The 25,666-nt window shown below is 41.0% G+C and overlaps 1 protein-coding gene across 1 annotated transcript in view; it reads right to left on the bottom strand.

The window, feature by feature from the left end:
- Positions 1–286: 286 nt before the first annotated feature.
- Positions 287–25,666, bottom strand: part of LOC148884633 (netrin receptor UNC5D-like) — a 103,126-nt gene continuing 77,746 nt past the window's right edge. The window contains exons 6-19 of the mRNA XM_089020684.1: positions 18,597–18,774; positions 17,840–18,007; positions 17,606–17,770; positions 16,281–16,313; positions 14,732–14,923; positions 13,562–13,693; positions 13,179–13,388; positions 10,661–10,745; positions 8,819–8,990; positions 5,042–5,272; positions 4,297–4,446; positions 3,329–3,505; positions 3,061–3,233; positions 287–885 (exon numbers count right to left, since the gene is read on the bottom strand). Of these exons, the coding sequence (XP_088876810.1) occupies positions 690–885; positions 3,061–3,233; positions 3,329–3,505; positions 4,297–4,446; positions 5,042–5,272; positions 8,819–8,990; positions 10,661–10,745; positions 13,179–13,388; positions 13,562–13,693; positions 14,732–14,923; positions 16,281–16,313; positions 17,606–17,770; positions 17,840–18,007; positions 18,597–18,774 (2,262 nt within the window). The 3' untranslated portion in view covers positions 287–689. The remainder of the gene's footprint in view (positions 886–3,060; positions 3,234–3,328; positions 3,506–4,296; positions 4,447–5,041; positions 5,273–8,818; positions 8,991–10,660; positions 10,746–13,178; positions 13,389–13,561; positions 13,694–14,731; positions 14,924–16,280; positions 16,314–17,605; positions 17,771–17,839; positions 18,008–18,596; positions 18,775–25,666) is intronic.

The raw sequence follows: 25,666 nt of genomic DNA, 5'->3' as shown, positions 1-25,666 counted from the left end.
AGTGTTTACAGTGAAGACAAACATGTTTCTATAAAACAGACATCTTGTTACGTTTGGATCTGCTAACCAATGAGGAACATCAGTTTATCACCAAATTAGCAGCAGTCTACTTGGGTTTGGCTCATGATGCTATTGTTGGCTACCTTTCTACGAATAAAGTTTTGAGATACTCACCTCCGATCTTTCAGTTTCAAAGCGTCGTGTGTCCACGCTAGAAGAGTAAAAAATGCATTTGGACAATGTGTTTTTACGGACAGTGTGAAGACACGTTGAGACAGAATTGGACACAAAGCCACTTTATTATGTTGGGAACGAGTGGACCATTCTGAGGTCAAAGGTACCTAACTCGTCAAAGGTTGTCACGCCAGAAAAATGTTCCCCATGCTTTTTTTTTTGGCACCCGTAGCATCAAGGCTCCAACATTTCGCATTTGTTATTACCTCCACTTTTCGCACAATTAAAGACAAGACGCAAAAGCAAATAAATGACAGCATGACGGCACGTTAAATGTGTTGGCGCACATACAGGAAAAGGAACAAGAAGTTAATATCTCCAAGATGGACGCTCGTCGTTCATCCTTCCCGACAACACAAACCTCACCTTTGTTCCTGTCAGAAAAAAGCTTCCATATAATCCAGGAAGTCCCTGCTAATGTCTGCTCATCAGCGTTCATGCAGTTGTCTGGGACTTCAATCTGCAGTCCTTGACGAGTTTTGGGAACCTCGCATATTGTTTCCCGCGCTTCCGGTGGGCGACTGCACCTGGCTTATCTCCTCTAAAGCATTGGCCAGGGAGTCCAGATCGGCAGAGTCCTGTTGCTGCGCCTCCCATAGGCTCAGGATTACCGACGCGGGACTTTCATGGTGGGCGAAGTAGTCCAAGTTTCTATAGGAGGCATGTGAAAACAACTGTTAGTTGATGATTTGATTTTGTAGCTTAAAATTCATTTTAACTTAATAAAGGTGGACTTGACTATGGTCTAATAATTGTGTATAGTTTAAAAATAGTCTAATGGATACTTTGTAGGTGATATAGGAACATTTACACAAAAAGTATTTTTAATGTACTCTTCATACATTCATACCTGTCAACCGTGGCTAATAGCTGCCCTGATAAATGTTTACAATGCCCATGTAAAACTTGTAGTACGCCATACATTAGCTGAAATGATTAAAAAAAGCTAACACGAGCAGAAATGCACACAGCTTACCGCGCATGTGAACGTTATGCTTTTATCAATCCTATCGTACGCAGCGGTAAAAAAATATTAATTGAGGATTACTTTTTCTGGTTTGCCGTGAATTTAGTAGCAATCGACGGCAGCATTGTCGTTAGCTACCAGCAGTTGAGACGAACTGGATTTGAGCCTAAATGGGCTTTGTAAGATTGGTTTACAATTGTTTTTCCTTATAAAACTTGTAGTATGCCGTACATTATCTGACATGAAAAAAAAGAGTATGAAATATGGGGAAAACGTATAAGTTGACAGGTATGTGAACATTCATTGACAACAGGCTGCGGTGGTAAATGTGGGTCAAAGCATTTTTATAGAAACGGCTTTATAAGAACCATTATTGATTTAAAAGTCATATTTTGTCACAGTTTCTCAACATTAGTAAAATGCGAACGATCTTAGCCTCTAAATACATATTTTGCTTGAATATCAAAGAAATGTAGTACATTTCCGAGGTAAATTTGATAACCGGAAGTGGTCCATCGTCTGAACGTAACAAAAGCAATTTCTGTCATGACCACTGGGTGTCAGTGTTTCATCACTGTTGAGGTACGAAAGTTAGTCCCCCCGCCTCCCGGGGTTCTTCCTTGTCCCTCCCAGTGACCGGTGTGCAAATATTTTCCGAAATAATTGCATGAATCGTCTTAACGAACCCACGAGACCTCAGACTGTTCTATTTTGCTCTTCTCCCATCGTTCTTTCCCCCTCAGATTTTCTCAGAGGTCATCGTCAATCATCAAGCGTTCATGCCGGTAACGAGCAAAGCAGTCAAAGGTTCCCAACGGTCTGAGACCTTCCCGATCGGAATCTGGCACACCAACCGGAACGTTGCCTCGCTCGCTTTCCCCTGCACGCCTCCGCATCTATAATGAAATCAGCGGCGTGGGCGCGACTGGAGGCTTTTTGGTGGCTGATGGCAGATCAGTCCCGACTAGTTTGCTTGGATCCCACGCATTAAAGGATAACCGACACCATTTTTTGTTTCCTAACTGACATCAGAAAAACGTTTTATGGCATCTGAAATACCCAAAACACGCAGGCTGATATTTTTAGTCAAATGGAAAACACCACTAAAAATGAGTTAAAGTGTCCCAAAACTACTTCAAAATGACCCCGGAAATGGCGAATTTTAGAAGGTCCCGCCTCCTTGTTCGTGACGTCACGCCAGGACGTCTCTCCTTGCTCTAGAATCAAAACAATGGCTTCAGATTCGGAGAAGATGCTTTCTTGTTACTCATCCAGTTATGAATATGATTCAAATAGTTCTGAAGAGGAAAGCATAAATGTTTACAATCGATCAAAGAAGTCCTTCCGTATCAATTCGAGCCGTCTGGACTCCAATGTAGCATCCCAGAAAATGCACAAGATGGCGCCAAAGCTCCGTTGAAAATGGGCTGATTTGTCTGCTGGGAATTTGTGTCAACTCGTATCAAATAGTAGTCTTGGTGCAACACGCAACGATCCACCATTGCATTATTTATGTTTTCCTTTTAATTTCGCCATCAACACAAAGTTTTCAGACCAAACGAAGTAGCCAAAATGCATTGTGTGTCGCTTTCTCGGTCAGGGGCGTTCCAGACATGACGTCACGTCAGGCATCGTCGTCAACTCGAAAACAAGACTTCCTGAATATTCAGCTCGAGTCTTAAAACGTAAAATATGCCGCAGAATCTTTGTAAAATACGCTGAGTAGAAGTCATTTGAAGTGATTTTACAAATTATGGACCCAACTTGTCCGGAGGCGTTGGTTGTCCTTTAAATGTGCAATTTGGGAATTCTGCTTTTTCCTGGGTGTGAATTTGGAATTGAAACGAGATATTTCCTACCTGTCCACGTGTAGCTTCTTAGCTAGGAGACGCCAGTCTTTGCCTTTGGCGCCATCAAATGTGGCGCTGATTCTCTGGCGAATGGAGGGAGGGATTTTGAAGGCCCGTGATCCCGCCTGGGAGGTGATGGAGCAGTCGGACCCGGAAGAGAACGGGACCGGTACCTTTGGGTTCTGGTAGAACAGTAGACGGAATAACATTCCCCGTGATCATCACGGAAGAAATGCAAAGCCCACGACCGCAAACAAATTCTCATTCGCAGTCTCACCTCGGGATGCGCTGTTGTGTAGATCTGCAGGATTTGTTCTTCACCTTGAACTTGACGCACGCTGATCTTACACGAGAGAGGAGATGAGGAATAGGAGGCGGTGTTGATCCGCTCCAGGGAGAAGGCACACTGCAGGGCACGTTGTTTGGCCCACCACACCTGGCAGAAGGAGAACTCCTGCAGAGGTGGAGCAAGATGAGAAGAAGACAGAGGGAGAATATGTCAACCCATTCCTTACAACCTCCATTTTGTACAATAAAAGAAGAAGAAGTCCGAGATGGCGCCCGAGTAGGCAGCCGTCAGCAAGCACTCTCACAAACCTGCTTTTTGTTGTTGTTTTTGTCTTGTTTTTGTGTTATGTGGAACAGATACAGAGTGTTTTTCAGCATTTTTAGCCACGGCATTCATCAAGGAGGAGACTGCGCTGAGCGGTTGCGCCTTTTCGGCAGCACGAATATGCCAGCACCGTTTTTGATTGGGAGGAATGTCGATGCCATTTGACCGTCATTGTTGGACAGCTCTGTGCCTGTAATGGGCAGAATTTTCACGGCCCTGTTTTTTTCAGCGGAAAAGTCGGTGCTGTATGGTTGCATGGTATGTATGTGGAACTGTCACGGCTTGGAATTGAAGCGGATTTACGTGGGGCAGGAGATGTGAGACAGTCTCATTTCGTCAATGGATGCTACAGCTTCGTGTTTGCTTTCATTATTTAGCTTGTAGCAGACATGCACATTCCACCATGACGTCCCTGATCCACTGTTGAAAAGGACGTTTTGATCCTCTCCTCTTTCATCTAGAACTGCTTCATGCAACTAAGAGGGTGCAGAAAGTGCTTAAAATTGAATGACTGTCTATGTCTTTTGGGTTGTCATATTTGTTATTTTGACTTCAAGATGGCACCGCAAGAGTGGCTGCCTTTACAGCAGCTCCTGTATTTTGTTTTTCTACTTCTTTCTTTCCTTTCCAACCTGGCAGGTGGTGAAAGGCTTGATGTTCCACAGCATCTGCGGGACGTCCTGGATGTTCAACTGCAGGCTGAGCGCGTTCCCGCGAAATGACAACACTTTTGGCTCCTCCAGCAGGCGTCCGCCTCGGATGCGTTCGCCTGTCGTCACCTCCTGTAGGGGGCGGCAAAGGGAATATAAATGTCACAGTTGTGATGAATTAGCGCCTCTTGATGGAGTCAGCGTAATTGTCTCGGTGTGATTTTTCATTGGGACAATAAAAGTAAATACAACACAAGAAATAATCCATAATTGTGCCTTTTTTCATCCCATTTTGCTTTTTTTGTCTTTTCTCTTGACTTTATTCTTATTTATTTTTTCCTCTCTTCACTTCTTTTTATTTATCTAGCTATCCAGCTACCCATGTATCTAGCTGGGTACCTAGCTAGCTATCTATTTGATATCTATTCGCTATTTGGCTGATTAGATAGCTATTTAGCTGGTTATCTCATAGCTATCTGGCTATCTCGGTAGCTATCTATCAGATATCTATTAGCCAGATAGCTAGCTATTTGAGTTACTTCCGGGTGACTGTAAAGTGATCTTCAGAGTTTTGAAAGGTGCTCGTAAATGAAATGTATTATTATTATTATAATTATTTTTATAAAGTAAAAAAAATCTAAAAAGTGGCGTTGATGATTAGCCCGGCGCGTATTATTCATGATGCCAACTAGCTTGCGGGGGAAAAAAAAACAAAAAACAACTAAACCTGGAAAGCGTGCGGCGTGTCGTCCACACAGTAGACCCTGAGGATGAAGGCCCTTGGGTTGGCATTGTCGGGGCTTCCGAAGGCAGCCAATCGCAGGCGTTTAGCGGCGTCCGGTCGTAGCGGTTCGCCCACTAGGACGTAACGACCGGGTCGCTCCAGCAGCACATGGCATCGTTGCGCTTCCAAAAGGCAGTAACAGGAAGTGCACGCTTCCTGCTCGCACATCACTTCCTGTTTGAAAACGCACGGAGAATCCAGGTGAGGACATATGTGGTGTCAAACTGTCGCCATTTAGATTTTTTTTTTTGGGACAGTAACTTCAATTACCACCCACGGGGAGCGATAATGAAAACGGGATTGGGTGACTATCATTGACTGGCATGTTAGAAGGAAAAAAAAGATGAGCTATGCATAAATTACAGCGCTTCGGGTTTTATTGGGTCGCAATGTATTGAAAAGCAATGAAGCCGTAATGTCGTGGTTCTTGACAGTTTTTCATTAAAACACCATCTTGCACAAAAAGAAATAAACAACGCCAAGTAATCCGCAAGGGCACAAAGAAAAGTTGAACGCGCTTGCTTGCTCATGCGTGCGTCCTCACAATTTATGTGAGCGATACAAGCGCGCCTTCCTCCCCAACAGTGAGACGACTCGAAATAATCCACCAAACGGAAAAGCAATGTACCGTGATTTGGTGGTTGCTCATTTTAACAGTAATTCATGACAGTTGACGCTTTTTAAAAATACAATGTGAAGAAAGTCCTCGGATAAATGCAGTCAACACACGTATGTGCCATGTACAAAATACATACAGTCAAACCTCGGTTTTTCACCATAATCCGTTCCAGAAACCTGCTCGAAAACCCATTTGGTCGAAAACAAGACTTCCGGAATATTCAGCGCGAGTCTTAAAACCATAAAATTAGCTATATGCGGTGAAATCTTTGTAAAATACGCTCAGTAGAAGTCATTTGAAGTGATTTTACAAATTATGGACACAATTTGTCCGGAGGCATCGGATGTCCTTTAATGTGATTGCCCTTTTCAACAGATAAAGGTCACACTGCTCAATATAAATACAGTACATAAATAATACATAATTGCCCGCCACCCCCCTCCCAAAACAATTCCATCAGAAGATTACTGAATCATTTCTACCATACACCCTAATGAAAAATCTACATATCTTAGTCACCAAGGGGTCTTAAAGTAACTGAATAAAATTTGCAGCAGGGGGATTCGACGATTTGATGGCACTTTAATGGGCGACGGCGGCCCCCAGTAGCGTTTGGAGCGCTAATTCCAAGATTTGAATTTTTTTTCTGGGTTAAATCAGATATCTTTCTCGTTATCTCACAGTAGTCGGAAACACCGCCCCCTCCACCATACGAGGACGGTGGCGCCTCACTCTTTCGCTGTTTTGATAGTCATCTTTTATGCGTGCGTGTACGTGTCGTTCCGGCTCAAAAACGCCTCCCTCCCCTCACCCCTTCCATCCTCCTTCTCCGCATGAGGTCTGCGCAGCCTTTTGAGGAGGTCACCGCGGCATTAAAAAAAAAAAGAGCGTCGCGGATCCATTTGTCATACGGATGAATAGAAGGTGTTAAGATGGAAGGTATGGGGAAGGGAGGGTGTTGATATTGTAGGATGTCGAGACGGAGGATGTAAAGAAAGAAAGCTGTCGAGATTGCGGGGAGGTGTTGAGATGGATGGTCAAGATGGAGTGTGTGCATTAAAAGGGAGCCGAGGAGGAAGGTTATAGGATCAAGAAATGTTTCTCTTACGTTTTTATTTTGAACCATCGTACGACTCTCTTGATTTGAACTAATTCACTGCCAGACGATGTGCAAAAATATGTCCACTCCAGTGCCAGGGTTTTTGTCATTTTCCCTAAAAATTGCAGGACCCACAGAATATTGAGTTGTAGGGGCTACATAAACATTTGAATGCAGTGTTAAGAAATCTCAGACTCTCTTCTTTCATCAGAAAAGAGTTAATTCCGAAGTTATATGGGTCTGGAGTTATCTGAGCTTGAAATGGGGGTGGTTGTACAAAAGGCAAATGCTGCCCTCTCATTGGAGGGAAAATGATTGCCAGAGGTCTGACCAGTGCTGTATCGGAAAATTCAAATCAAAACCTAAAAAAAAAAAAAAATCGGCAATATCTTTTTTCGTCAGTGTTAACTGACAAGTTTTATGGGTCTGGAGTTATCTGAACTTGAAATGGGAGTGTCTGTACAAAAGGCAATGTTTTAGAAATACATAAACATTCAATACAGCGTTATAAAGCTGAGACTCTCTTCTTTCATGAGAAAAAATATATTAGTTAATTCCTAAACTATATGGGTCTGGACTTATCTGAATGTGAAATTTGGGCGGCTGAACAAAATACAATCCATACATATTGATTTATATATCGCTTTAACATTAGCTGAAGCTGTAACAAAGCGCTAACATGGACAAAAGGCAAATGCTACCCCCTTGTGGAAGGGAAAAACATTGCCAGAGGCCTGACCAGCGCTTAATGGACACCCAAGCAAGAAAAGCCAAAACCCGAATAAATTCGGGAATGTCGCTGCACGTCATATTTTCAATTCCCGAATAAATTTGTGAATGGCAGTCAATGAGTTAACTGTTAGCATTAGCATCATGTTTGGGAGATTATTACACGCCGCACGATATTTTACAATACAAAAGTCAAAGTCAGCTTTATTGTCAAATATGCTAATATGCATGACATACAGCACAGATGAAATTACTGTCCTCTCGGACCCAGCGTGCAAGGCACTTATAATGTCTTTAACAAACATAATAAACACGAAAACGCCAATATGCCGGGAGAGGGGAGCCGCTGCGTGTTCACGCGCCGCCATCTTGGGAGAAAAAAACAGGTCTAGCTTGTAGCAATAGTTTCTCATTTGTTGGTGTGTTGTGTATTTTAGTTATTTATTTTTTTCAACTGCACTATGCTAATGCTCTGAATAAATTCGGGAGTGGCAGCGAATAAGTTCAATATCTCCATTTATTGCAGGTTCACAACAACATTATGTTATTCCATCTGCTGTTAATTTTGTTAATCTTGCGTTCTAGTAGGGAAAAGTCGTTATCAATAAAATCATCAATTTTGTGTCTTCTTTATGAACAAATTGTTCACCGTATAAAAGACCTGCAGAGAATCTGCAGCTTGAATAAACGACATTATTATTATTATTTTTTGTGGAGTCCTGACACTCATGCGGCGGCTTTTATGTCTCGCCTCTCATTTTTCACACTCCATCACACAAACTCAAAAAGTTATAGTGTGCGATATAAAACTAAGATATCGCTGTTACATTTGGGCAATATACCATATTGTTTTTCCCTCTGGGTTATTTTGTCTGTTTGTAACCTATAAAAAGTCATGCCAATTTATTCATTTGTTATAAAAAAAACATGCAGATCATCATGAACTCAGATATCGATGAAAAGGTTTCTTCAGCCGACATCTGTAGTTCTTTGAAGGTGTCAGACGTTTCGCTCCTCATCCGAAAAGCTTCGTAAGTGAACGAAAAAAGTTTTTGTTCTAAAAAAAGTTTTTAATTTGCTAACGAAGCTATTTCGGATGAGGAGCGAAACGTCTGACACGTTCAAAGAAGTACAGATGACAGCTGAACAAACCTTTTCACCGATGGACCACTCCTGTACGCCTAAGAGCTTACACAAACGTATGAACTCGGATAGATTAGCTAATGCGGATTGTGATGGAATGCTGTCGCGTTGAATGGTTCGGATGACTGACCTCCCACTTGCGATCCTGCGTCTGCCTCTTGAGTCGTGTGATCCAGTTTTCGGCGGGCGCCTCACAGCAGTGCGCCATGGTTAGCACCACGGGGCACGACAGCTCCAGCCCGGGAGGTCCGTACGTGACGGCGGGACTTAAAAAGATCTCTGGTCCTTTTCCCAATGCTGAGCTGTGAGTGCAGTTTGCGACATTGACTGATCAACCTCAAATAACGTTCTTTTCATATCCTTTATACAGTGATACCTTGGCTTACGAATTTAATTGGTTCCCAGAGAGAGTGTGTAAGGCAAAAAGTGTGTATCCCAAAAATTAATTTCCCATAGGAAATCATTAAAATGAGAATAATCCATTCCCAGGTCCCCATAAAACATAATTTTCTACTTTCTAATTTCCTAAGCCTTAAAACTACACCAAATATACAGTATAATAAAATTGGTATGGTATTATAATTAAATAAATAAACCATATGAAGTTCTTCTCGGCTGTGAAAGTGAGCCTGGAAGTCTCATTCTTGCGAAAGGAAAAGAAAGAGAAATCCTATTTCTCCATCCTGCCGGACTTTTGCCGCCTTTCGGCTGATAGCGGTTGATTGACAGCTCGGGGCTGGAACTCCGGCAGCTTCCTTAAGCGGCACACTGCATGCGTCTTATCACACCGCCGCACAGTGCTGCGCAGCGCAGAAGTAGCACAGATGAGCGTAGAGCTCGGCAGTGGCTAGAGTCAGAAGTGCTTACCGTCATCTATGGGTTCACTTTAAAACTTAACCTAAAACGGCACGTGAAGCTAACGACAAATTGATCAATTTGACCATTCATCCATCCACACACAACTACCTAACCAACTCAATAAATAAATAAATAAAGAAAAAAAACTAAAAAAAAAAAATCATTCAATGCCAGACAATGTGCAAAAATGTGTCCACTGCAGTGCCAGGGTTTTTGTCATTTTCACTCAAATTGCAGCACCCACATAACATTAACTTTTAAGACTACATAAACACCCAATTCAGTGCAAGAAACCTTAGACACTATTATTTCATTAAAAAAAAAAAAGAGTTAATTCCTAAGTTATATGGGTCTGGAGTTATCTGAGCTTGAAATGGGGGCGGCTGTACAAAATACAATACATACATATTTGACTTACAGTATATACTGTAGTGCTTGAACAATAGCTGAAGCTTTAACAAAGCGCTAACACGGACAAAAGGCAAATGCTGCCCCCGCAAGGAAGAGCAAAACGTTGCTAGAGGTCTGACCGGCGCTTTATCAGCACCCCCCGTAAGAAAAACCAAAACTCGAACAAATTTGGAAATGTCGCTCCACGTCGCACTTTTCAATGACTGAATACATTCGGGAATCGCAGTGAATGAGATAACCAACTAACTAAAACTAGCTAAACTAGCTAAAACTAGTTAAAACGGACTAAAAATAGCTAAAAGTAGCCAAACCAGCTAAAATTAGGTAAAACTAGCTAAAACTAATGAACTAACCAAGTAACACTAACTAATTAAAATACCAACTAGCTGGACAAAGTAACTAACAGACAAACGAACAAATTAACCAATGAAGCAAATACCTAACGGGTGAATTAACAGAATAGCTAACTAACAAGTTAAGAGACAACTCGACCAACCAATAAACTTGATCAACTACCAAGGCTGACAGAACTAACAAAAACATATTTTTATACTTCCTAATAACTTACCGATAGATTAACTGACTGACAACATAACTGAAAAGAACTCCTAACTAGCCGGCGGGAAACTAACTTAGCTACCAGCTAACAGCCTGACTAAAAATCAAAATAACTCGCCCGAGGATTAATCAACCGTTTGCTCACCTGCTGTCCTCCTGGTTGACGATAACCGTTGTCTCCCACGTGGTGTCCTGAGCGATTCCCCCCACGGGCACCAGCAGACTCACGCCTGCGCACAACGTTAATGTCATTAGCATTAGCATACCTGCGCTATATGGTCAGCAGAAGCAAACAATGCACTCATATTGGACACCTTCATTAATAATAATAATACATTTTAATTTCTAAGCGCCTTTCAAAACTCTCAAGGACACTTTACAGCTACTTTTTTTTGTGGGTGAGCAGCGGCAGCCATTCGCGCCAGCGTTCACTCTACCCGGAAGTAACACAGCAGCAAAGTTAAGAAAGGTAATAATACCGCGATGCCCCTTAGCGTCATAAAAGATGCGCACAGTAACCCTTTAATGCACAAAAAAACGATAACCTGTCATCTAATAAACTGATTTTGTTGTCCAACCTATTAACTCATTCATTGCCAGACAATGTGCAAAAATGTGTCCTCTCCAGTGCCAGGGTTTTTGTCATTTTTACTTGAATTCCAGGACGCACTTAATATTGAGTTTTAGAACTACATAAACATTAAAGACAGTGTTAGAAACCTTAGACTCTCTTCTTTCATCAGTAAAAAAGAGTTAATTCCTAAATTATATGGGTCTGGAGTTATCTGAGCTTGAAATGGGGGTGACTGTACAAAAGGCAAATGCTGCCCCCTCATTGCCAGAGGTCTGACCAGTCCTTTATCGGCAAAATCAAAACCAAACCCCCTCCAAAAAAATCGGAAATATCTTTTTTGTCAGAGTTAATTCCTAATTTATATGGGTCTGGAGTTATATGAGCTTGAAATGAGGGCGGCTGTCCAAAATACAATGCAATACATACATATTCGTTTAGATAGCACTTTAACAACAGCTGAAGTCGGAACAAAGCGCTAATAGGGAAAAAAGGAAAATGTTTCCCCCTTCTGGAGGGGAAAAATATTGCCAGATGTCTGACCAGCGCTTTACCGGCACCCAAGCACGAAAAAAAAAACCCCGAACAAATTCGGGAACGGCGCTCTGTCATATTTTCAATACCCGAATAAATGTTTGAATGGCAGTGAATGAGTTAACTGCTGTCCTTGTGAGGAGCTCCTCAACTAACAGTCAGTGTAGTGTTCGTGGTAGGACAGTATTTGCCATTCATCCCCATCAGTCTAATGTCACCTTGTACTCAGTTACATGCTTTTGAAATCAGTTATTTTCAAAATAATATCCCAAATATGAAAAATATTTCCTTTTGAAATGTTTTTGGGTCAAGGATCGCTGCATGTTCCCTGCATTCAAGGTGTTTGTGTGCTTTTTTTGAATATGCAGAGGCTGACTGAGGTGATTGCAAGAAGGCCATAACTGTCGTCCTTCATCTGTGGAGTGAATGAAAAATGAATTTTCATTGCTGGATGGATGAAATTTTTCCATTTTAGCTTTGGACAAAGGTCAAACATTGTCGAAATGCACCCGCTGTCCTTTCTTGCCAAGCGTTCATTTGATTTTTTGGGGGGTTTGTGCGTGGCGTGATGGCCTTGAGAAAGGAAAGAAGGCACACAGAGGCGACAAAGAAGTAAAAGGAATGGAAAAAGTAGATGCAATTAAATGAAATCAAAAAAAATGTGGAAAGTCAAAAGAAATAAAGCAGCAAAAAGAAAAAAACAAAAAGGAGGAAAGAAGGAAATGACCGATGATGGAAGAGAAAAGGAAGAGTACCGTATTTTCCGGTGTATAACGCACACCTAATTCATTTACTTCAAAAGATGACACTGCGCCTTATACAAGGACAAATTTAACTGGAGCAATCCCACAGTTAATAAATACAAGAAAGAAATACACGAGAATGGAGGCCATCTTCTTTTGACGGGCTGTGCTATACATATATATATATATATATATACACATATATACATACATATATATACACATACATATATATACACATATATATATATATATATATATATACACATATATATATATATATATATAATATATATATATATATATATATATATATATATATATATATATATATATATATATATATATATATACAGTAAAGTCTCGTTATATCGATATTCAAGGGAGTCCGAAAAAATATCGATATAACCGGGACTATCGATATATCCGACCCTGTTTGCATGTAATTTTCTCCGTGCGTGCATAGAAATAGTATCGATATAACCGGGACTATCGATATATCCGCTATCGATATAACGAGACTTTACTGTATATATATATATATATATATATATATATATATATATATATACATACACATACATATATATACATATACATACATACATACATACATACGTACATACATACATACATACATACATATATATATACACACATATATATACACACATATGCTTTTTTTTTTAGCATTAGCATCATCAAATAGCTTTAATACAAAATAATATCACAATAACATCAGCTTCCGGATTCCATTTGTCATTATAAACATGACAAAATATGAGTTATCCACCAGAAAATAAAAGTGCGTGCACCTGTATTTGGCACCACCAGGCGTCCTCCCGCATGACCCAAAACAGCAGAGGCTTTATGTCGTGGCCTCACGACAGGCGCCGGCGCCCCCTGCGGACCAAAGAGGTTCCGCTCTCCTCTGCCCAACGTGGCGCCCACCATGACGCCCCGGTAGTCCGGTGACAGGCCCCTTGGAAATGTTTGAGGGTGAAAATCTGGACCCTCTGTGCTCCCTGGGACATCATCGGGTAAATGAGTATGAGTAATGGAGTACTTATACTTCAAACAATAGCATAGCATAGCATAGATATTGATTTATATAGCGCTTTAACAGCTGAAGCTGTAACAAAGCGCTGTAACAAAACTCATGTTGGTATGTATCTGTAGCTAAAACACAGGGGCTCACCTTTGACCTTGAGATGGGGCAGTGGGTCCAGGAGTTCCTTATCCATGGCGTCGTGAAAGCACATGGGACTGGTGTACGTGCAAGAGACGCTTCGGTCGGGCTGTAGCGACGAACGGATCAGTAAAGGGTTACCTGGGAAAAAAAAAAAAATCAGTAAGGTGAATATCCTGCCGCGGTCGTGCTTGACTATCTTGACAAATGTGACCTGGAATGCCAACCTTGTAAAACAAATTTACATTTAGCATCATCCACACATACATAAAAAATTAAATATTAAAAAGCATCGATGAATTATTCAGAGCACACACACAAGAATGCACACACACGCATACACGTTTTTGCTACGTGGTGGGGACGAGGTGTGCGAGGGATTTGCTCCGTGGGAACCCAATTTGACTCACACACACACACACACACACACACACACACACACACACACGCACGCACGCACGCACGCACGCACGCACGCACGCACGCACAAACACACACACACACACTCCTGTTTCAATGGTTTTGTGAGGTCCAGATAACTCCAGATAACTAGTTAGGACCACCGTTGCTGATAAGTTTAGAGAAAAATTAGTGTTACATTTGAACATAAATGTCACCCTATTTCGCAATTCAACCTCTTTAAAAACAAACAAATAAAAAGCGGACATGAAACTGAAATAACAGCCGGAGTGAGGTTTCTGAATTGGTACATTCAAAGTCCTCACCCGTGTAGTGAATTTGGTTAAAATATTGTTTTACTTTTTGTGGTATGAACTTTTTCCTCTCATTAACCATTCACACACACACATAAACACACACAGTGAGTAAAAAGTGTGTGTATCCAAGTGAAATGAAAATACACACCAAAAAATTATTTGGGGTGAATTTGTGAGGACCTCTCTGAAACTTTAACAGATGCATATATAGACCCTCTAGAAGCCTTTAGAATGAAAATCTTGTGAGGACCGGCCAAAAGGTCCTCACTTGTCAAAAATGTCCTCACTACGTATGGTATAAAATGTTAGTGGTCCTCACAAGACTCATCATACAAACACACGCACACACAGCAATACCCTGAATCACTTCATTCTCCATGTTAATTCAAGTGCAAATTATAGTATAATATACACACGCATATGTTGAATTCATGTATATTTATACATTTATACGCGGTGTCACCTTGCCGCGACGCTTTGAAGTTGAACGACTGGAAACCTCCGGCGAGGGCGGACGAGTCGATGACGTCCACGCCGTAGTCGCTGCGGCTGCGGCGGTACATGGTGACGCCCACGATTAGCAGCGCCACCGTCGCCGCACCGGCCACCAGGCCGGAATAGAGAGCCACATCGCCACCGCCACTCTCAACCACACCTGATAAAGGAAACAGCGATTTTCACTTATGAGTTTCGTCCAACCGATGATGCACTCATGAGTAACTTTGGTCGTCACAATGCGTAATTAATTCTGCACCACTAGAAAACTAACAGGGTAACTATTGGGGGTATTGAGGTAATTTATTTTAGTCAGTAATTAATTACTCAATTTGTCAGTAGTTAAGTACCGTATTTTCCGGTGTATAAGGCACACCCAAAATCCTTGATTTTCTTCAAAAGATGAGCCTGCGCCTTATATGCATGTTCGCCTTATATGTCAACTAATATTGAGCCACAATAAGTCTTTGTCACGTTTTGATTTGCGGCCAACGGGCGGCACTGCAAGGCCCCACCTGCACCTGCACAGGTGTTGGTCGTTTTTAAATCAGTGGCAGTTAAAAGGATTCCCGGCACGACCATTCAGTGTCGGGTCATTGTTTGTTTCACCCTATTAGGTTTGTTTCGTCTTGTCGTGTTTTACTCATGGTTTTGTTTGCTACTTTGGACATTTTTGTTTTGATGACTTTGTTGTTTGAGATTTTGTTCCTGCTGACTTTATTTAATACATTTTGTCAAATACACCATGTTCGTCCCTTTTTTCATTCATTGGGGGAAGTGCCTTATAGTCCAGTGCACCTTATACATGGAAAAACTATGAAAATACACCATTCATTGGGGTGTGCCTTACACTCCGGTGCGCCTTATACACCGGAAAATACGGTAAACTATTGGGATAAAGTAAACTTATATGAGTCAAAGAGAACTCAAAAAACTTCATAGAGGTTCCCGGATGAAGTTCTGCGTATCCACCAACATATTTTGCTTTGTTTATTGTTTGAAATGTACAATAACAAAACTGTATCCTTGTAACAAGCAGAAACGAGGACTAAAAACCAAGCGATTAGCAAACGCAACAGGCTGCTGGTTTGGTACACGAAGATAACATGATTCAAGAGGGATATTGGGAGAAATCCTCTCAGCGGGATGTAGCGTAAAATGGGTGAGAGAAAAAAATAAATAAAGAACGCTCGTTAACATTTTTCCACTGACAGATTAATTGAGGGCTTGAAAAGTTTGGGACAGACGAACTAAGCTGAGGACAAAGTAAGTCCAAGTCACAACCAAAAGACCTAAGCTCCGTGGAACTAATTTCGTTTTATTTTTAATTCTTGAGGCTTGTAATGTATTTCCCGAAATGATAAGAAAATTGATGCAGATCTTTAAAAATTGCTTGTTATGATCAATTTCCCTTGACAATACAAGGAATTTAATGGCAATAATTTAGTTCAAGAAACTACAAAAGTAGCATGAATAAAATCCACATTGTCCTTCAAAACATACACACACAAGCTCACCTTGTGGTTTGGCATCACGCAGCAGTTTTCCATCTGAAAACACACAAAGAGTGTATAAAGAAGCAAAAACGCAGCTGTTACGATGACTATTCTTGCAGTTCTTAATATACATCATAGGTGTCAAAGCCAAGGCCCGGGGGACAAATCTGGTCCACCACGTCATTTTATTCGGCCCGTGAAAGCAAATCAAATTTGTGAATGTCAATGATGCTTACTAAAGTCTGAACCAAAATTTCAAATTGTCCAATGTAAATATTTTTGACTTCAAAATTTAAAACTAGTTAATCATTAATTTGTTGTGTGCTTTATATGTAATATGTGAAGGAAATTAACTAATTCACTGCCTTTTCCGAATTTATTCGGGAATTGAAAAGTGTGACGTAGAGCGCCATTCCCCAATTTGTTCGGGTTTTGTTTTTTCTTGTGGGGTGAGCCGATAAAGCGCTGGTCAGACCTCTGGCAATGTTTTTCTCTTCCACGAGGGGGCAGCATTTGCTTTTGTTTCCATGTTAGGAGCATTGCTACAGCTTCAGGTGTGGTTAAAGCGCTAAAGTGTCCTTGAGAGTTTTGAAAGGCGCTTAGAAATCAAAGGTATTATTACATTATTATTATATAAATGAATATTTCTATTCCCTCTCGTTCCCTCAGATCCTCTTCCTCCCTCCACCTCTGTGTGCCCCCTGCCCGTCTCAGCACGATGGGGGACAGAGCTTTCAGCTGCTCTGCCCCCAAACTCTGGAAGTCACTTCGTCCCAACATTCGTAACATCGATTCTCTTCTCATCTCAAAACCCACCTATTTAAAATTGCTTTTTCTGTGTAGCTCTATCTCTTGTTTCTATTTGTAATTGTATTTTATTTATTGTATTCTATTTATAATTGTATTTTATTTATTATTGTATCTATGCTTGTCTGTAACTGTGAAGTGTCCTTGAGAGCTTTGAAAGGCGCTTGAAATAAAATGTATTATTATTATTATATGTATTGTATTTTTCCGCCACCTCCATTTCAAGCTCACATAACTCCAGACCCATATCACTTAGGAATTTGTTTTCTTACAAAAGAAGATAGTCTAAGGTTTCTTAGGCGGAATTGGATATGTATGTAGTCCTAAAACTCAATATTCTGTGGGTCCTGCAATTGGAGTGAAAATGACAAAAACCCTGGCACTGGAGTGTACACATTTTTGCACATCGTCTGGCAGTGAATGAGTTAAACATTCTAATGGTTTCCCCAAATTCATAACCGCCATCGAGAGGAAACCGTAACTAAAATGTGGCCTGTAGCAAAAAATGACTTTGACACCCCTAATATACATAAACTCACTTTGTGTGCAGAGGCCTCCTGTGCAGTTATCAGTAGCCAGCGTGACACCGTCGCACAGCCGCCCGCCATGTTTGGGTTCGGGTGCCGTGCATTCGCGACTCCGCCTCCTCTCGCAGTTGCCACCGCACGGCGACCATTCGGTCCACGCGCCCCAGCCACCGTCAACTTTCAGAATCAAAACCACAACGCCGTGAGCGTGCCGCATGGACGTTAGCCGTTGACGCCGCCGCTTACCAGGACACGGCGAATTACAGGCGTTCTTTTGCACCGAGACGCCATCGCAAAAGGAGCCGCCGTTGAGAGGCGCCGGATTGGTGCACGTGCGCATACGCTTGTGGACGCCACGACCGCAACGTACGTTGCAGGGTGTCCAATCGCTCCATGATGACCACCCACCATTCACTAGAATAGAAGAGAGTCAGAAAAATAGGAGAAGTGAGCATGCTAGGTTAGCGAATATCTTCATCGCTACAAAAAAAAAATGACAGAAGTTAATCCAGACTAAGATAAATGATATGAAATGATGAATATAACATTTGTTTACTTCTACTGTTGTGTGGAGTTGTTCCGTCAATATACAGACAAGAAAGAAGTATAAAAATTGATACAAGCACTAAATTGGAAAAGAGCCGCAGTATAAATCCCATCTCAGTGTCCCTTGCGGGTTCATCGTGAAGACGACTGTGATGATGAACGGCGGCGACTGTCGCGTTTGCGCGTGATTTGCGGCGACCGAAATGACGCGTCAACTCATTGGCTGTCATCAGACGGGAAAGAACGAATCGTCCGGACATCATGAACATTATGGAAATGAATGATTGATGGGCCTTTGTATAAAAAAAAAAAAATAATAAAAAAAAGAACCTGATTAATTCCTGCAGTGGCTCTACAGCCCGTCACTAGCGACTAAATCACACGGAAAAGCAATAAAACACAAATTACTTGGAAACAAATCTCAAAAAAAGTATCGTTAAAGGTTTTATTAGCTCACCAAAGACGACGACGGTAGCTGTGGAACTGCGTCGCTTGGCCACGATGTTGCTGGCGACACAAGTGTAATTTCCCGAATCGGAGAGATGCGCCTGAGGGATGACCAGACGGTGGTCGCCTCTAGGGTCTGTCACGCCGCCACCGGTGCTCAAAAGCTCGTCGTTTTTCAGCCATTCCACCTGAGGACAACAAAAGTTGACTTTTGAGACATTTTTTTTGCTATAATGCTTCTCTATCAATCAATCAAAATCAACCAACCTACCTACCTATCATCAATCAACCTATCAATCAACCAATCAAACCAATCGAACCGACCAACCAACCAACCAACCAATCAATCAATCAATCAACCAACCAACCTACCTATCAATCAATCAGCGAACCAACCTACCTATCAATCAACCAAACTATCAATCAATCAACCTACTTACCAATCAATAAATCAACCAACCTACCTACCAACCAACCAACCTACCTACCAATCAACAAATCAACCTATTTGTTGCCTATTTGCTATCTATTAGCTATCTGGCTGACTAGCTATCTAGCTAGCTGTCTAGTTAGATATCTATTAGCTATATAGCAATATAATAATAATCCATTTCATTTCGAAGCGCCTTTCAAAACTCTAGTTGGCTGGCTAGCTATCTAGCTAGCTAGTTATTAGCCATATGTTGGCTAGCTAGCTAGCTTTCTATCTATTTGAGTTACTGTGGGACTTTCAAACCATCTATGTTCTTTCGCTAAGATTTTAGGAAGGGGGGTAAAAGAAGCGATTCTTATAAAACAACAAAATCCTTCATTAAACCGGTCTGGTAGGGTGAGGTTCAATTTGGATCGTTCATACAATAGCCTGCTTAAGCAAAACAGGTTAGGCAACTTTCATCGTTATGCTGATGAGGTGATACCGGTGGGAGTGGGGGTAATAGGCCAGTCGTTAGTCAGGAATATAGGAACAATCAGTGGGGCCACAGGGAGGGGTCCTCTGCCCCCCCAACCTGAGAGTAGGGACCTATCATAGCTGTGTCCGGCGCCACCATGTCTGGAGAATAGGGATATATAAATGGGGCCGAGACGACCAGTCAGACTTTAGTTCGCTGACGAAGCCTCTTGGATAGGAGGCGAAACGTCCGAAACCTTCACTTTTGTACAGATGACGGCTGAAGAAACCTTCTCATCGATGGACCACTCCTGTACGACTGAGAGCTTACACAGACGCTATATTGAATGTTTATGGAGTCACAAAACTCAATATTCTGTGACAATGACAAAAACCCTGGCACTGGAGTGGACACATTTTTGCACGTCTGGCAGTGAATGAGTTAACATTATGCTGAGATTGGACAAAAGTGGTCAAAAGTGTCTGAAAATGTACAAAGTGCATACAAAATTGATATTTTTCACAAAAATGGCAGCCTTACTTGGCTTTTTCAGGAATGGCTTTTTGAGTTGTTTTATGGGTGCACTCATGCTCTGTCGACTAAATTTCATGTTGCCATGTGCAAATAAATGCCTTTCCCAAGGTAACCATTTTTCAGCATTACACACATATGTGAACAGAAATGTTCATCAGTTGAACATTTCTGCCAGATTTGATTAATTCTTGTCCTTTCAAAAAGCCCTTGAAAACGACGATTCATTTGCCACTTTTTTTCCAATGGCGTTTTCAAGCCTTGATGAAGGACACGCCGCTGGATGCTGGTCTCCGCGCTTGAGCGCCGCTGTAAATTGACATTAACGCCAGGGAGCTTTTTCATCCGCGAGGTTGCACTTCTCTGATTCACGCCGCTCTATTTGAGGATTAAAAACTCTGTCCCACTGGGAACACAGCGTGTTTGTCCACCGGCGCCCGCGCGTGTGTGTCGGTGTGTGAGCGTTTGACGTCCAGTCGCTAAGGGATTAGCGTAGCCGCCAAAAAACTCCGTGATTGCTTTGCTCTTTCCTAGAAGCCCAGTTGAAAGGCAGGAAATAACAGAACACACAAGGATATCAATAAAGCATGAGTCATGTCATTATGAGAGCTGTTTAGATGTATTTATTTATATTTTAAACCCACTTTCCGCGTCTGTAATTTAGCGCCCCCGCTGGTTGCCTGCTTCACCGAATTCATCCACCACTTTTGTCTTCCTCGCCTAGCGAAGTAATCAAGATCCGTGCCGCCGAGCGTGTGCTGTTCGATTATTTTTCGACCGATACAATTACTGCAATGGCAGCTTTTTACCCCCCCAAGTTCCTGTTAACTCATGCACTGCCAGATATTGTGCAAAAATCTCCACTCCAGTGTCTGGGTTTTTGTCATTTTGACTCATATTGCAGGAACCACAGAATAATGAGTTTTAGGACTACATAAACATTCAATGCAACGTAAAAAAAACATAGACTCTCTTATTGCATCAGAAAAAAAGAAAGTGATGTACAGTACATATAAGGAAGCAGAAGGGAGCCGAGCGATGCATTCAGGTGCACTCAGTTTAGTCGAGAACCGAATTTCAGTTGTAAACCGAAGCATAAAAAAACCCGATATTTTTGGTCGAAAACCGAATTGGTCGAGAAACGAGACGTTTGGATTGGATCGGATGTACCTTCATTCGTCTCGCAGTCGCAACATTTACATTTCACAGCAGAAAAGTTATGAAAGGAAGATGAATGAAAAAAAAACAAGCAGAAAAACAAAATACAGGAGCTGCTGGAAGGGCAGCCACTCTACAGCGCCATCTTAAGTCAAAATAACAAAACAAAAAACTGATTTTTGACTGTACTCGATAATACACAGCATGCAAACGCGCTCTGAGACAATTTTGTATCATAACCGCCGACTTTAACTCATTCACTACCAGAAGATGTGAAAAAATGTGTCCACTCCAGTGCCAGGGTTTTTGTCATTTTAAGTCAAATTTAAGGATGCACATATATTGAGTTTTAGGACCAAATAAACATTCAATTAAGCCTAAAAAAGCTTAGACTCTCTTCCTTTGTAAAAAAAAAAATCATTAATTCCTACATTATATGGGTCTGGAGTTATCTGAGTTGAAATGGGGGCGGCGGTATAAAGTACAATACAATTACATACATATTGATTTACATATAGCACATTAACAACAACTGAAGCTGGAACAAAGCACTAACATGGACAAAAGGCAAATGCTGCCCCCTCATGGAAGGTAAAAACTGTAAGAAACGGACTTTCATCGGAAAAAAAAGTTAAGTCCTAAGTTTTATGCGTCTGGAGTTATGTGAGCTTGAGATGAGGGTGGCAGTCCAAAATACAATGCAATGCATACCCATTGATTCATATAGCGCTTTGACAACAGCTGAAGCTGGAACAAAGCACTAACATGGAAAAAAGGGAAATGCTGCCCCCTTATGGAAAAGAAAAAAAGTTACGAGAGGCCATGTCAAGCGTTACATCGGCACCCAAGCACCAAACCTGAACAAATTCGAGAATGGCGCTCAATGTCATATTTTTAATTCCTGAATAAATTCAGGAATGGCAGTGAATGAGTTAAAAAACAAGTTTCAGGGTGTTACACACACACACAAAAAAACATAAGCACGAACCCATTATGTTGAGCGTTGCCACGGAGACAAAGGTCAACCGCTTTTGCCACATAAAGAGTCGAACCATGGGACTAAAGCAGCAATTTGTGCGTCAACATAAAGGCTTGCTTGGAAATTGGCGGGTAATATCGGTAGTTAATATCACCAATTATTCTCTGAGGGATTCAAATGCTACCAAAGGACAAAACGTGCATCTTTGTCAATGCGGGTATGCGATTCCGTTTCTCATTCATTATTTATTGCTGCGGATATGTCTCGACGTTTTCGACTATAAAAAAAGGCTTGCTTTTAAATGGAAACGAATGGTGATCATGCTCAGAGTACTTAAATGCAACTAAAGGACAAAATGTCCCTCTTTTTTTCCCCAGAATGGTTTTTTTTTACGTTCCTCATTTGTAATACTTACGGGAAATTGGAAATGTCAGACATTTCTTTCAAAAAAAATCATTACTCACAGCCACAATGTCAGAACATGCTCATATTTGTTACAATATGGTCATGTGTTATGATTTCATCTGTGAGTATAATATGTTGGGGAATTTTCTGTGCATGTCTTTGTGAGAATATCTAGCTGGCTAGCTAGTAGCTATCTATTGGCTTGCCAGGTTGCTTTCTATCTATTTGTCTTACTATTCTATTTGAGTTACTTCCGGGTTGAGTGAACGCTGGCGCGTGTGGCTGCCGCTACTCACCCACAGAAAAACTTATCCTGTGACTGTAAAGTGACCTTGAGAGTTTGGAAAGGCGCTTATAAATGAAATGGATTATGAGTATGAGTATTAGTAGTAGTAGTAGTAGTAGTATTAGCATTAGCATTAGTAGTAGCATTAGTATTAGTATTAGTCGTAGTATTAGTAGTAGTAGTTGTAGTAGTGACCTTGAGAGTTTTGAAAGGCGCTTGTAAATGAAATGGATTATGAGTATTAGTAGTAGTATTAGTATTAGTAGTAGTATTAGTAGTAGTAGTAGTAGTATTAGCATTAGCATTAGTAGTAGCATTAGTATTAGTATTAGTCGTAGTATTAGTAGTAGTAGTTGTAGTAGTAGTAGTGACCTTGAGAGTTTTGAAAGGCGCTTGTAAATGAAATGGATTATGAGTATTAGTAGTAGTATTAGTATTAGTAGTAGTATTAGTAGTAGTAGTAGTAGTAGTAGTAGTAGTATTAGCATTAGCATTAGTAGTAGCATTAGTATTAGTATTAGTCGTAGTATTAGTAGTAGTAGTTGTAGTAGTAGTAGTGACCTTGAGAGTTTTGAAAGGCGCTTGTAAATGAAATTTATTATTATTATTATTATCTAGCTAGCTATATAGCTATCTAGCGAGCTAGCTATTAGCTATCTATTAGCTAGCTATCCTGTGACTGCAAAGTGACCTTGATAGTTTTGAAAGGCACTTATAAGTTAAATGTATTATTATTAGTAGTAGTATTAACTTGTGATAGCATTGGGCTAAACCCTTAGCATATGTTATCTCTTAATTTGCCTTTACTTGCATGCGTTAACACACGTCAGCATGTGTTAAAAATGTGCTCCTGAGTGTTCACGTATTACAATATGCTAATGTATTACAACTTATTTGCATATGTGGCACATGTACTAAAACGTGCTAGCATGTCACACGTCGGTGTGCTAGTATAGGTTAGTTAGTATTATTTTCCATACATGCGTGTGACGTTTTTTATGTGTTAGCACTCTCAATGAATGAAGATAGACTCGTAGCTAATAGTAGGATATCAGCATGTTAGCGCTACACTGATGCATTGTGGTCATCGGTATGTTGACGCACCGATGCGTAACACAAAGAGCAGAGTGCAAGTAAATAATCCATAAAGTCAAATCCCAGCAGCGACAAGAAATAGCTCGTGTCCATGTTTGAAAGGATTCTTTTCTCTTTTTTCTTCATTTTTTTATGACACTGAGTTTGGCACGGTGACATCACCTTTATCGCCCCCCCCCTGCACCCAGACTGCCGCTTTTAGCAATTGAGGTCACCTAACTACTCAGGAAGGAGCTGTAAACACTGGAACCATGTTTGGTGTTCATTGACAATATTTTAAAGGACAACCGACATCACTTTTTTGTTTCCTAACTGACATCAGAAAAACGTTTTATAGCATCTAAAATACCCAAAACACGCAGTATGATATATTTAGTCAAATGCAAAACACAAATAAAAATGACTTAGTGTCCAAAATCTGCAAAAAAATTAACCCGGAAGTGGCCAGTTTCAGCAGGTCACGCCCCTTGTTCGTGGTGCCGCCCCAATACGTCTTACCTTGCTGGAGAATCAAAACAATATCTTCAGATTCGGAGAATATGCTTTCTTGTTACTCATCCAGTTATGAATATGATTCAAATAGTACTGAAGAGGAAAGCATGCATGTTTGCAATCGATTAAATAATTTATTCCGTGCCATTTTGAGGCAATAGCGGGAGGAAATGTAGCACTAAAAGAGAAGCAGAAAATGGCGACAAAGCTCAGTGTAAGGAATTAATCAGCCTGTTTCCGCAGGCTGATTAATTCCTTACATGGAGCTTTGTCGCCCTATTCTGCCTCGTTTTGGTGCAACACGAAGTTTTCAGACCAAGTAAGTACAGCAAAATGCATTGACGTGATGGAAGGACTGCTACAATGTGTCCTTTTTTCGGTCAGGGGCGTTCCTTCAGTGACGTAACTTACGAATTCGTCATCAACTCAAAAACAAGACTTCCGGAATATTCAGCGCGAGTTTTAATACGTAAAATATAGCTATGTGCGGTGGAATCTTTGTAAAATATGCTCAGTAGAAGTAATATGAAGCCATTTTACAAATTATGGACACAACTTGTCCGGAGACGTCGGTTGTCCTTTCAATAACTGTTTTGCCCATTCAAGGTTAACTCATTCACTGCCAGACGTGCAAAAATGTGTCCACTCCATTGCCAGGGTTTTTGTCATTGTCACTTGAATTCCAGATATTGAGTTTTAGGACTGCATAAACATTCGCTGCAGCGTAAGAAACCTTATACTCTATTCTTTCATCAGAAAAAAATGAGTTAATTCCAAAATTATATGGGTCTGGAGTTATATGAGCTTGAAATGAGGGCTGCTGTACACAATACAATACAATGCATACATAGTGATTTATATTGAGCTTTAACAACAGCTGAAGCTCTAACAAAGCGCTAACAAGGACAAAAGACAAATGCCGCCCCCTCGCGGAAGGTAAAACCATTGTCAGAGGTCTGACCAGCGCTTTATCGGCACCCAAACAAGAAAAAAAATAAACCCAAACAACTTCGGGAACGGCGCTCTACATCATATTTTCAATTCCCGAATAAATTTGTGAATGGCAGTGACTGCGTTAACTGTTAGCATTAGCATCATGTTTGGGATAAGGCGATTTTTACAATACAGGCCTAGCTTGTAGTGTATTTTAGTTATTTTTTGAACTGCACTATGCCAATGCTGTGTTAGCATTAGCATCAAGTTCCGATATCTATATAGTTTACCCTTCAAGTTTGCGCTTGAAC

The sequence above is a fragment of the Hippocampus bargibanti genome, linkage group LG18 (genome assembly GCF_051943395.1).
Source record: "Hippocampus bargibanti isolate YZ-2025 linkage group LG18, ASM5194339v1, whole genome shotgun sequence".
Lineage (NCBI taxonomy): Eukaryota > Metazoa > Chordata > Actinopteri > Syngnathiformes > Syngnathidae > Hippocampus > Hippocampus bargibanti.
This window is presented reverse-complemented; position numbering and strand designations above follow the sequence as displayed.